This window comes from Canis aureus, chromosome 35 (genome assembly GCF_053574225.1).
Source record: "Canis aureus isolate CA01 chromosome 35, VMU_Caureus_v.1.0, whole genome shotgun sequence".
NCBI lineage: Eukaryota > Metazoa > Chordata > Mammalia > Carnivora > Canidae > Canis > Canis aureus.
The window spans coordinates 714,852-727,779 of NC_135645.1; the positions used below are offsets into that span (position 1 = coordinate 714,852).

Sequence of the window (12,928 nt, forward strand, 5' to 3'; positions counted from 1 at the left end):
GAGATAGCTAGGAAACACAGACCATTCCATTCTACAAGACTCTCATTAATAAATGGAATGTCCTTCATTTTTTAAAATTTAACTTCCCACTTACTGAATAGAAACTTAAAAAATAAAAAATCACTTTCTACCGTTTTGCAAAGTTACCCAAGTAGTTTTTAATCACTAATTTGTATATGGTTATTTATGTATTTTTTTAAAGAAATGATCTGTAATTGCTATTAAGTCAACAATCTCTGGGGAGTTTACTGCCGCTTTGTAAAAGGAGACTTAGACAAACTTCCCCTAAACTTTAAAGTTTTTCAAATCCTGATATAGGAACACATCAAGTATACGTGAAATAACTTATGTGTTCCTTCACTTTTCATGTCTCTTGAATCCCTTTGGAGACCTATCATATTCAAACTGATTTCAATTATACAGAAGACCAGAAGATCTGCAGGCAACTCAACAGATACTGATCTCTAGTTTTAAAAAACAGCATGTAGGGGCAGTCCCGGTGGCTCAGCGGTTTAGTGCCTGCCTTTGGCCCAGGGCCTGATCCTGGAGACCGGGGATCGAGTCCCATGTCAGGCTCCCTGCATGGAGCCTGCTTCTCCCTCTGCCTGTGTCTCTGCCTCTCTCTCTCTGTGTCTCTCATGCATAAATAAATAAAATCTTTAAAAAAAAAACCCAGCATGTAAAGCAAATATGAGAACACTATTTCTAGAAATATTTTCATTTGGCAATATGATATACCTTGGTACCTCTAAGAATCTACTCTAAAGAAATAATCAGAAATGTGGCAAAAGATTTATAAAGAAAGATGTTATTATCATTTACAATTATTGTAAAGTATTTTCACTATTGCCAGTAGAAACTGGCAACACTATGTCTGATAATCAGTATTAATTAAATTAACACAGCCACTCCACAGAATGAAATACAGCAATTAAAAATGCTTTTTACAACATTTAAAAATGGGAGAAAGTATCATGTGAAATGAAAAGGGGAAGAAATCAGAACCAAAGGTAGACACATGTATACACATATATATGTACATACACAGATACACAGACAAGTGAAAAACCTTCATAAAAGATGATGGCCTAATTTTAAACTCAAAGAAACAGCATTAGTCTTTTCAGTAAAATAATTCAAAAGTAATGACATGTTTAGTTAAGTATTTTTGGAAAACATATAATAAATATACCTGAAGTACGTAGTCGAGGGCTATATGTCGAAAACATTTTCTTGTTGCTGTCAGAATGTTCGTGGCCTCTTCAACTTCGTGCTGTTTGTTTCTTTGTACTTGAGCATTTTTTACTAATGCATTTTCCTTTTCCTCACTGACTTTTTCAAATTGCTTCTTGGCATCTTTGAATTTTCTAAGATCTCTAAAAAATGAAAATAATAAAACTTCCATAAATCTTACTATGGCTGAGCTACAAACCATACTTTAAGAAATATCATTTTTTGTTGTTGTTGAGGGAAATTATTGGGCTTAAGGGCATGAATATATTCTTAAAACACACATATAATCTTTGGTCAAAGAATTGTAAACACATAAAGGGTAATGGTTTCCATTTCAGTATTCTGAAAATCTGAAATCCTTAATTCATTAGTCATCTTAGTTAAGTACCTTAATAATAATAATAATAAAGTAGACCTGATAAAGACTTTAAACCCTTTGTAAGAAGCCATAAATTTTCATGTATACACTCTAGAAGGAGATTCTGAATGTTAGTCTATTATTTGGAAAGAATCTCTGACACATCACTAACGGGACAACAAATTCTAACCTACTAAACAGCAGTGTGTTATGTTCATGAGATGTGCCTTTTTTTATAGCTTATAACATCTGTAATTTATCATGAATACTGCATCATAAGCAACTTTATCTGTAGTTTTATATATTCCTCAGTCAGGAATTAAAAGAGAAAAACTGAATTATCAATGTGGGAAAGGAAAATGTTCCTCTCTGGAAAGTTCAGATGTTTTTATTTCTAGTTTAATTTTATTTCACGTATAAGATGGGATGAATGTGACACAAAAGGCTCACATGTTGCAAAAAGCATGCACTTTCATGATTCATTCTCAAACATTCTATTATCTTCTCTTCAAAGAAAATATCATATTGAGACAATGGAAAACTTAGCGTCCACTATAATAAGAAATAGTATTTTCAACCACTTTTGGAGTCTGCTTTGATTTTGAAAGGTCATTAATTTATTTTATTTTTTAATCTATAACAATCGTAGTTATGTATCCTAATACAAATTTCATAGTATAAATGATTCCCTGAAAGGCACAAAATCTGATTCCCTTACATAGTAATTCAGGAAGAAATGCAATATACACTTCACAAACCAAAATTTCAAACAAAAACTCCAATATTTTCAATAAATCATAACCCATAAAATTCCTCTCAAAAGATACCAACTCCCAGATGTGATCATTAACTGGTTGCTTTTCTCTTCACTGCAATTGACTTACTCTTTAACAAAGTTCTGAAGCTGTGCTTTAATTGATCTCTGAGTTTGATCAAATAGGATCTAAAAGATAAAATGTAACATAAAACAATCAGAGAAGTAAACAAAAAATAATTTTCATGTAGGTTGATAAATAACACATCCTTCCACCAGTACCCCAATTCTAATAACACTTCTATTTCTTATTGAAAACTACATAAAAAATAAGCATTTCAAAAAAGAAACTGAAACTGATGTTCAAGCCAATTCCATCTGGCTAAAAAATAATTTTATTTCTAATTACAGGGAAAATCAAACCTGCATTACCATTTAAATAGAATGTTCAAACAACAAGAGCAATTATTTTCTCGATGTTAATTCAAGCCTTGAAAAACAACCTGAAAGAGTAATACAAATTCTACTTCATTTACTACAGAAATTTCTTTACTTTAACATATCAAAACACATCAAGTAAAAACTACTCCAGAACCGCCTTATATCTTAGTTAGAGGTTACTCATTTGGGAAGACCTAGGGATTTAAATATTTTACATTCTTAATTCAAGTAAACGTGATATAGTCCTTTAGTTTCCATGACTGCTAAGACTGGAAAACAAGAATACAATTTTATTCTTCGTGACAATATTTTGCCCCAGTTAAATAATTCCACATATTAAACTCTAGGAGCTCCATGTGTAGGAAATTTCACTGGGCTTGTCATGGAAATTCTGACTATTTTCATAATTTACAGATACTCTTCAGAGTTTGAAACAGATGTCAGATGAACAGACAAAAATCAATATTCAAAACAAAAAGAAACTCCTATGTCCTCATTAAAAACAGTACCAATATCGTTGTCTCTGAAATCTTGCTACTAGCAAAGTGTCATGTTCTTGCCTAGATACCAACACCACACACACACACACACACACACACCACCTGAATTGAGTATTACAGGATTCAAAAATCTGACAATTTACTTCCAGAGAGAAAAAAAAATGGTTTTTTGTAATATGTTAAACCCAAAGTTTTAAATCTAAATTAGCAGAAGGAAATAATAAAGAAGAGTGGGGGCAGCCTGAGTGGCTCAGCAGTTTAGCTTTTAGCACCGCCTTCAGCCCAGGGCCTGACCCTGGAGACCCAGGATCGAGTCCCACGTCGGGCTCCCTGTATGGAGCCTGCTTCTCCCTCTGCCTGTGTCTCTGCCTCTCTCTCTCTCTCTCTCTCTCTCTGTCTCTCACGAATAAATAAATAAAATCTTTAAAAAAAAAAGAAGAAGAAAAGAAAGAAGACTGGAAGTCAGCTAAACAGAAAACAAAATCAGTAACCAAAACTCAACAAAACCATAAGCTAGTTCTTTCAAAAGATCTTTAAAGTTGATAAACCTACCATCAAAGCGACCAAGGAAAACTTTTAAAACACAAACTTCAAGCTCAGTCAGTTAAGTGTCTAACTCTTGATTTTGGCTCAGGTCATGATCTCAGGGTTGTGAGATCCCTGGCTCCATGCTGGGTATGGAGCCTCTAGAGATTCTCTCCCTCCTTCTCCATCTGTCCCTCCCCAAAACACTAAAACAACAACAACAACAAAAACACTTCAAATATCAAGAAGTAGAGAGATAACAACACCACATAGTCTACAAATATTAAAAAGGATAATCAAAGGAATTGAAGAATAATTTTAATGCCTATAAATTCAACCGAGATGGGTTAATTCTTTGAAAAACAAACACTACCAAAGCTCACTCAATAAGAAATCAATAACCTAAACAGAATTAAAGAAATAGAATCTATAGTTAAAAACCTCCCATATCTGGGATGCCTGGGTGGCAGGGACGCCTAGGTGGCTCAGCAACTGGGTGTCTGCCTTTGGCTCAGGGCATGACCCCAGGATCCTGGGATCGAATCCCACATCTGGCTCCTTGCATGGAGCCTGCTCCTCCCTCTGCCTATGTCTCTGTCTCTCTCTCTCTTTGTGTCTCTCATGAATAAAGAAAGTCTTAAAAAAAAAAAAACTCCCATATCCTATAAAATTAAAGCTACACTTACATAAAACCTAGCAAACCCACTGTAGGTACTTGCCCCAGAAGAAAAACTTAGGTTTACACCAAAATCAGTATGCAAATATTTATAGCACTTCCGTTCCTAATTGCCAAAAACTGGAAAGAATCCAAATGTCCTTGAAGAAATAGACTATGGTACATCCATCATGGAATACTGCTCAGCAATAAAAAGGAACAACCGTTTTATTAATTATTATTATTAATATTATTATTATTAATACATACAACAACATAGATGAATCTCAATGGATTTAACTAACTAAAACAAGTCATCTTCAAAAGGCTACAATACAAGCCATATGATTCCATCTATATCACACTTGGGAAAAGATAAAACTATACAGATGAAGAATGAATCAGTAATTTCTAGTGGTCAAGGAGTGTAGAAGAGTACTAACAAAGGAGTAACATAAGGGTATTTTTAGGGTTGCTGAAACTGTCATGCATATAGATAGTGATATAGAGATCCAATCGTATGAGTCTGTCAAAATTCATAAAGCTAATTTATAGTATTTATCATAGAATTAGGATTAAAAATCCTAAAATTTGTATGGAACCACAAAAGACCTCAAAGACCCAAAGTAATCTTGCAAAAGAAGAACAAAATTGGAGGCATCACAATCCCTAGATTTCAAACTACACTACAAAATATCAACACAGTATGGTACTAGCACAAAAACAAACACAGATATCAGTGGAACAGAACAAAGAGCCCAGAAATAAACTCCTACTCAACTAATCTACAACAAAGGAAGCAGAATGTACAGCAAGGACAACAGTCTCTTCAACACATCCTGTTGGGAAAACGGACAGCCATGTGCAAAAGAAGGAAACTGGACCACTTTCTTACACCACACACAAAAATAAACTCAAAGTAGATTAAAAACCTAAATGAGACACCCGAAACCATAAATATCCAAAAAATACATAGACAGTAAATTCTTGGATATTGGCCTTAGTAATATTTTTCTCAATTTCTCTCTCCAGGAAAGGGAAACAAAAGAAAAATAAACAACGGGACTACATCAAACTAAAAAGCTTTCGAACAGTAAAGGAAACCATCAATTTAAAAAAATGGCAATATACTGAATGGGAAAAGAAATTTGCAAATGATATATCTGATAAGGGGTTAATACTCAAAATACATGAAGAACTCCTACACAAGGGAGCCTGGGTGACTCAGTCAAGCATCTGCCTTCAACTCAGGTCATGGTCTCTGGGTTCTGGGATCGAGCCCCGTATTGGACTCCCCAGCAATAGGGAGTCTGCTTCTCCTTTTCATTCTCCCTCTGTGATCTCTGCTGCTCTCACTTTCACTCAAATAAATAAATAAAATCTTTAAAAAAAAAAAAAAAGAACTCATACACAAAACAATCTGGTTTAAAAACTGGCAGAGAGCCTAGGTAGACATTCTTCCAAAGAATACACACAAATGGCCAACAAACACATGAAAAGAAGCTCAACATCATTCATCATCAGGGAAATACAAATCAAAAGCACAATGAGCTCTCACCTCACACAAGTCAGAATGGCTAGTACCAAGAAGACAAGAAGTGTTGGTGAGGATATGGAGATAAGGGAGCCCTCAATACCCCGCATGAACACAGATGCAAAAATTCTTTATAACAATGATATATAACAACAACAACATATAAAAAGGACAACATATCATAACTAATTGGGATTTATTCTGGAAATGCAAGATTGATTTAACTAAATTCAAAAATTAATGACTATAATTTACCCTGTTAACAAATTCAAACAAAGAAACTATATGACTATCTCAACAGAGACAAAAAAGTATTTGACAAAATCCAACATCCGTTCCTGAAAAAAAAAAAAAATTCTCAGGAATCCAAGAATAGAAGGGAACTTCCTTAAACTAATAAAAGGCACATATGAGAAACCTAACATATTTAGTGGTGAAAAGCTTCTTATCAGCAATGATCAAGAATAAGGCAAGAATGTCATTATTTCTATTCAACATAGTACTAGGAATCCTAGCAGTGCAATCAAGCAAGAAAATTGAAAATACTAAAAAGGAAGAATATAAAACTCTTTATCCACAGATGATATGATTTGCTACATAGATAATACTACGAAATTTACAGAAAACTCTACTGGAACTAGTACAGTCTAGCAGACTGTTGGTATTTAGCAAGGCCTCAGGAAAAAAAGTCAATATACATAAATCAGTGCTATGTCTATATACCAGTAACAACTAATTAGAAACTGAACTTTAAAAAATATCATTTACAATAGCATCAAAAAATAGGAAATGCTTAGGGATACATTTGACAAAAGATACATAAGACTTCTACAGTTAGGACTACAAAACATTACCAAGAGAAATTAAAGAAAACTTAAATGCAGATATACTGTGTTCATGGTTTCAAGACTCAGTATTAATACGATGTCAATTTTCACCATATTGATCTATACATCCAATGCAATACCACTCTAAATCCCAGTAAGATTTTCTCTAAAAAAAAAAAAAAAAAAGATTTTCTCTAGAAGGTGAAAATCTGATTCTAAAATTTATACCAAAATGTAAAAAACCTTCTAGGTGTTCTATAGCCCAGCCAATTTTGAAAAGAAGGAACAAAGCTGGAATAGTTAACACTACCTGACTTTAGGACTCATACTATGAAAGCTACGGTAATCGAGGCTATTGTAGTATTAGAACAGACAGGCAAAAGATCAGTGAAACAAAACAGAACCCAAAAATGACCCACACGCTTTTTTTAGACAAAAGGTACCAACACTGTGGTGCTGGTGGTATACTGATGAGCATAGCTGCCTTCGAAAGGTGCCAATATGGGAAAGATAATTTTTTGAGCAAATGATGTTAGAACAAACAACAGACAAGCCATATGCTCAAAAAAATAATAAAATTTGACCCTTCCACCATGCAACATACAGAAATATTTACTCAGAATGGATCACAAATCTAAACACAGAATAAACTAGGCAAACATTTCTTGGTGGAACACAAAAAGAAAACTATAAAAGAAAATGATAAATTGACAATCAAAATTTAAAATATTGCTCTTTAAAAGATACTGTTATAAAAGTGAAAAACAAGCCAAAACCTGGGAGAAAGTATCTGCAAAACAATTATCCAAAAGACACATCTGGAATATAGAAAGAACTCTTACAACTAAGTAGTAAGATTTTAAATATCCAAAAAATTTTAGTGAGCAACATATCTGACATTTCACCAAAGATATGCTGATGGAAAATAAACACAAAAAAAGATGCTCAGTAGGCCATCTGCATGGCTCAAAAGTCTGCCTTGGGCTAGGGTCATGATCCCAGAGACGCTAGAATTCAGGGATGGAGTCCCCACCTGACCCTACCTACTCAGCAGGGAGTCTGCTTCTCCCTCTCCCTCTGCCCCCACCAACTCATTTACTCTCTCTGCTTTCTTTCTCTCTCTAATAAATCTTTTAATTTAAATCTTTTTAAAAATGCTCAGCATCATTAGTCATTAGGAAAATTAAAACTATGATCAATTTTTATTTTTTTATTACTTTTTAAAAATTTTATTTATTCATTCATGAGAGACACAGAGACAGAGGCACAGACACAGGCAGGGGGAGAAGCAGGCTCCCTGCAGGGAGCCCGATGTGGACTTGATCCCAGGACCCCAGGATCACGCCCTGAGCTGAAGGCAGACATTCAACCACTGAGCCACCCAAGTGTCCCACTACAATAAATTTTTTTAAAGTGACCATACCAAGAGTTGTTGATCATCTGAAGCAAGTAGAACTCTCATACCTGGCTGCTGTAAAATATATAACCAACTTTGGAAAACAATTTCCAAATTTGGGGAGGTTTTCTTTAATTTCTTTGAAGAAGTTAAAACTTTTTAGAACTTTAACACAGGAAACAATATTAACATTATTATTATAAACAACAATAATAAAATAAGTTTTTTTCTTCCCTTAATTTTTCTTAGCGATGTTTTTTCTTTGTAGAGTCTTCACTTTACAAAGTTTTGTAAAAAGTTAAACATAATCCTACCTTATGAATTAGCCATTCTACTCCTAGCTATTTACAGAAGAAATAAATGCATATATCTATATAAACTTTACATATATTTTTATAAGCAGCCTTATTTTGTAATAGCCTAAACCCAGAAACAACTCAAATGTTCCTTGTGGTGGCTTTAAAATAATGTCCACAAATTTTTTAACACTCTTCCCTTCAGAAGTAGAGTCTGATGCTTTCACCTTGAGAATAGGCTGGTCATATAGTGTCTTACTTCTACCAAATGGTAATATGGAGGAAGTGACAATGTGTGACTTCTAAGACTAAGTCATGAAAAGTATTGCAGCTTTCTCTTTGCCCTTGCTCTTGGATCACTTGTTAAGGAGTAACCACACTGCAGGTAGCAGGGACACTCAGGCAGCCCAGGGAGGAGGCTCCTTGGGAGGAACTGAGGCCTGCCTGAATCCAAGAGCCATGTGCATGGCCCTATTTGGAATTGGATCCTCCAGCCCCAGTAAAGTTTTCAACTGACTGGGGCCCAGCCAACACCCTAACAGCAAGTCAGAGCAACCCAGCTATGCCTCTCTAAAAACTCCTGGCCCAGAAACCATGATGATAAATGTTTATTGTTTTAAACCACTAAATTTTGGGGTAATCCACTATATAGCAATAGATAATTAATATATCCATCAACAGGCAAATGAAAATTATGATATATCCATACAATGTAAAAACTATTAAGCAATAAAACAGAATGGATTAATGATTAACATAACACTATTGACTCAAAATACAATGATTCCATTTCTATACATTTAAGTATAGAAAATCCAAACTAATCAATAATGATAGAAAGCAGATCAGCGAATGACTAGAAATGAGAATCACAAAGTGGCAAAGGAAAACTTTGTTCATTCAGGTGACATGGAGGTTTATATATGTCAACATGTACAAAATTGTACTTTAATACGCTGTTTATATAAATTATTCCTCAATAACGCTGTCTAAAAAATTAATGTATTCCAGAGAGAAAAAACACAATGTTTTCCTGTAGCACTGTCATTGTTTTACAACCATAGAAACATTACCATCTACATCCTTGAAGACACAGCATTACCCTAAACTAAATTTAAATACATTTGAAAAGGATAAGAAGTATTTTAGGAATCTGCCAATTATCTAGGCAACATATCTTCAACACCTCTATTACAGCGAAAAGTACAGTGTTAATGCAAAAGCACCTGAGTAAAGAGCGGTCTCCTACTGGCCAGTGGCATGCCACCTGGTCACCTCCAGCTAACTACTGTATCTTCCTGTGGAGAACTTCTCCACAGGGCTGCCCGTTGGTCCCATTTCCTAGTCACTAACCTGTACTCTGCCTGAGGCTGAATTCACAGCAGTCCTTTTCATATGCAGAACATAAAAAGCTCTACAGAGAACTAGAGAATGAAATAAAAGTAGCCTTGTGGGTGTTCCTGGAAGCCAGCTACCAAATAAAGTTTGTAAGACTCTTTCCTAAGTTTTCACCTTTTATCTGATTTCCCCATTTCCCTTGTGTTGCCTTCTACTATCTTCACTAGTTGCAGATTCTGATCCAGATCTCATCTAAAGTGCTCAGGACCACCCAAAAACTTTACCTAGGCTTTAGACCAAAAAAATATGGTTTTATCCTCAGAACTGAATACATCTCGGGTCTTCTCTTTTGTTTCTATACCACAAAACCTGGAATAGTGTAATAAAGCCACAGTGGGAGATTCGGAGGGTGAGGGAAGCCACCAACACAAAAGCTAAGGTTCAGTTCCATTTCTGGAAATTAACAGTATTATTCCTAGCAAAATGTACATAAAACAAATAATCAACAATACATTATTTAACCTGTTAATTATACAAAGGATCTGACTTTAGTGTACAGATAATGTACAGCCGTTTGAAACCAATGGCTTGGGCAGCCCTGCCTGGTGGCTCAGCGGTTTAGCAGAACCTTCAGCCCGGGCCTGATCCTGGAGACCCAGGACTGAGTCCCACGTCGGGCTCCCTGCATGGAGCCTGCTTCTCCCTCTGCCTGTGTCTCTGCCTCTGTGTGTGTGTGTCTCTCTCATGAATAAATAAATTTTAAAAATCTTTAAATAAATAAAAATAAAAATAAAAATAAACCAATGGCTTTGGGGCACCTGGATGACTCAGTTGTTTAAATAGAACTCTCGATTTCAGCTCAGGTCGTGATCTCAGGTTGTCAGATCAAGCCCTGCCTCAGGCTCTGAGCTCTGGCAGAGTCCACCAGACACTCTCCCTCAGCTCCTTCCCTTTCCCCCTCTCTCAAATAAATAAAATCTTTTTTAAAAAATGAAAAAGGATCGGACTATGGTGCACAAACAACATATAGCTGTTTAAAACCAATGGCTTTGGGGTGCTTGGGTGCCTCAGTAGGTTAAGCAGCAGACTCTTCATTTCAGTTCAGGTCATGATCTTAGGGTCATGGGATCAAGCTCCACATTAGGTTCTGCACTTAGTGGAGACTCTGCTCGAGGATTCTCTCTCTCTCCCTCTCCCCGTCCCTCACTTGTTCTCTCTCACTCTCTCTCTCTCTAAAATAAATAAATAAATCTTTAAAACCAATGGCTTATACTCGCATTTATTCCCCATTCATGTCTGAATCCAGTTAAAACAACACTATTTCACCTGCTTTCAGGAAAGGATGAAAGCTGAGATGCACTTTACACATGGCAAACAGTATTCTAGGAAGGTTAGTGGAAGAAGACTACACATCCATAGTTGACATTGAAAAGTTTCCAGCTCCTACCACTTAGGTCCCAATGGCTCAAAGTATAAATTTTGTAGTTTAAAGTCTTTGTCATCCATTCAAACATTATTCAGCTACCATAGTACCCTCTTCTATAATTCTACAGGACACAATCATTCCTGTCCTTTCCAAAATCTATATAGAAGCTATGGCTGTGGACTCATTGAATTTTTTTTAAAGATTTACTTATTTTACTTATTTACTTGAGAGAAAGATCATGAGTGAGTATGATAGAGAAGGAGAGGGAGAGGGTCTCAAGCAGACTCCTAGTTCAATCCTACAACCCTAGCCAAAATCAAGTGTTGGATGCTTAACCCACTGGGCCACCCAGGCACCCCTAGACTCAATGAATCTTTTCATTAATCTCACTAGGACTGTAATAAACAGGCCAATAATAAATCAAGAGGACTCTTCTTTGCTATCATCAGAACAGGCCCCAATATACAAATGATTGTTTATTATTTGTTTCTCTTTTCTACATTCTCTGCCTGTCCTGATCTATCCATTTCTCTAAATTCTTCTTTCTCCCTTCATTCCTCTAAAGCATTGATTCTTCACTAGCTTAAGTATGAAAATCACCTGTAAAGCTAAGAGAAAATACCAAGATCCAAACTTGTTGAAGAAAGAAAGAATCCCTGGGGCACCTGGGTGGCTCAGTCAGTTGGGTATCCCACTCTTGATTTCAACCCTTTCAACTCAGGTCATGATGTCAAATAGGGAGATGGAACCCCACCTCCAGCTTGACACTGAGTTTGCTTAAGATTCTCTCCCTCTGCCCCTCCCTCCCAATACCATTCCCTACTAAAAAAAAAAAAAAAAAAAAAAAAAAAAAAAAAAAAAACACCACACACACTTCTGTATTTTTATTTTTAAAGGTTTTATTTATTTATTCATGAGACACATAGAGAGAGAGAGAGAATGAGAGAGAGGCAGAGACACAGGCAGAAGCAGGCTCCATGCAGGGAGCCCAATGTGGGACTCAATCCCGGGTCTCCAGGATCATGCCCTGGGCCAAAGGCGGCGCTAAACCACTGAGCCACCGGGGCTGCGCACTTCTGTATTTTTATTAAGTTTGCTAGGTGATCCTATTACTTAAAGATTGAGACAAATTGCTCTAATCCAGGGGTTAAATTGGTTGCACATTAGGATGTCCTAGGGAACTTTTAAATACCCTAATGCTGATAATCAGAAACACTGGGGAGACTCAAGAATCAGTAAATTTAAAGTTCCCCAGGTGTGAACCCGCATTATTCATATCACCTGGGTGCTTGTTAGAAAAGGAGAATTTCCAAAACCAAGCCAGACTCAGAATCAGAGTCCTCATTTACCAAGACTTCCAAGTAGTCTGTTTGGGGGAAGCACTGCATTATTTCTCAAACTAGGCTGCACACTGGAATGACCTGGAGACCTTTGAAAATTACTGATGCCTGGTTCCTATTTCCAGAGATTCTGGTATTAGCTAGTCTGGATTGCAGCCTTGCAGATTTCACCCACTACCACTCCACTGAGAAAACTTCATCAAGGTAGCTAGTCTTTAAATCGCTTCTACTAAAGCAGAAAAAGGTCTCTCTTCAGTAAGTGTCGTGACAGATACAGTCCCTGGAAGTACACAAAAAATAAAGTA

General features: G+C 36.0%; 1 protein-coding gene across 8 annotated transcripts in view; it reads right to left on the minus strand.

The window, feature by feature from the left end:
- Positions 1-12,928, minus strand: part of ACAP2 (ArfGAP with coiled-coil, ankyrin repeat and PH domains 2) — a 130,730-nt gene that overhangs the window by 52,140 nt on the left and 65,662 nt on the right. For all 8 annotated transcript variants that reach the window (XR_013372262.1, XR_013372261.1, XM_077883874.1 and 5 more), the window contains exons 5-6: positions 2,476-2,534; positions 1,193-1,376 (exon numbers count right to left, since the gene is read on the minus strand). Coding sequence is in view for 6 of the 8 variants with exons in the window: in XM_077883874.1 (XP_077740000.1) it covers positions 1,193-1,376; positions 2,476-2,534 (243 nt within the window). In the remaining 2 variants the exon portion in view is untranslated. The remainder of the gene's footprint in view (positions 1-1,192; positions 1,377-2,475; positions 2,535-12,928) is intronic.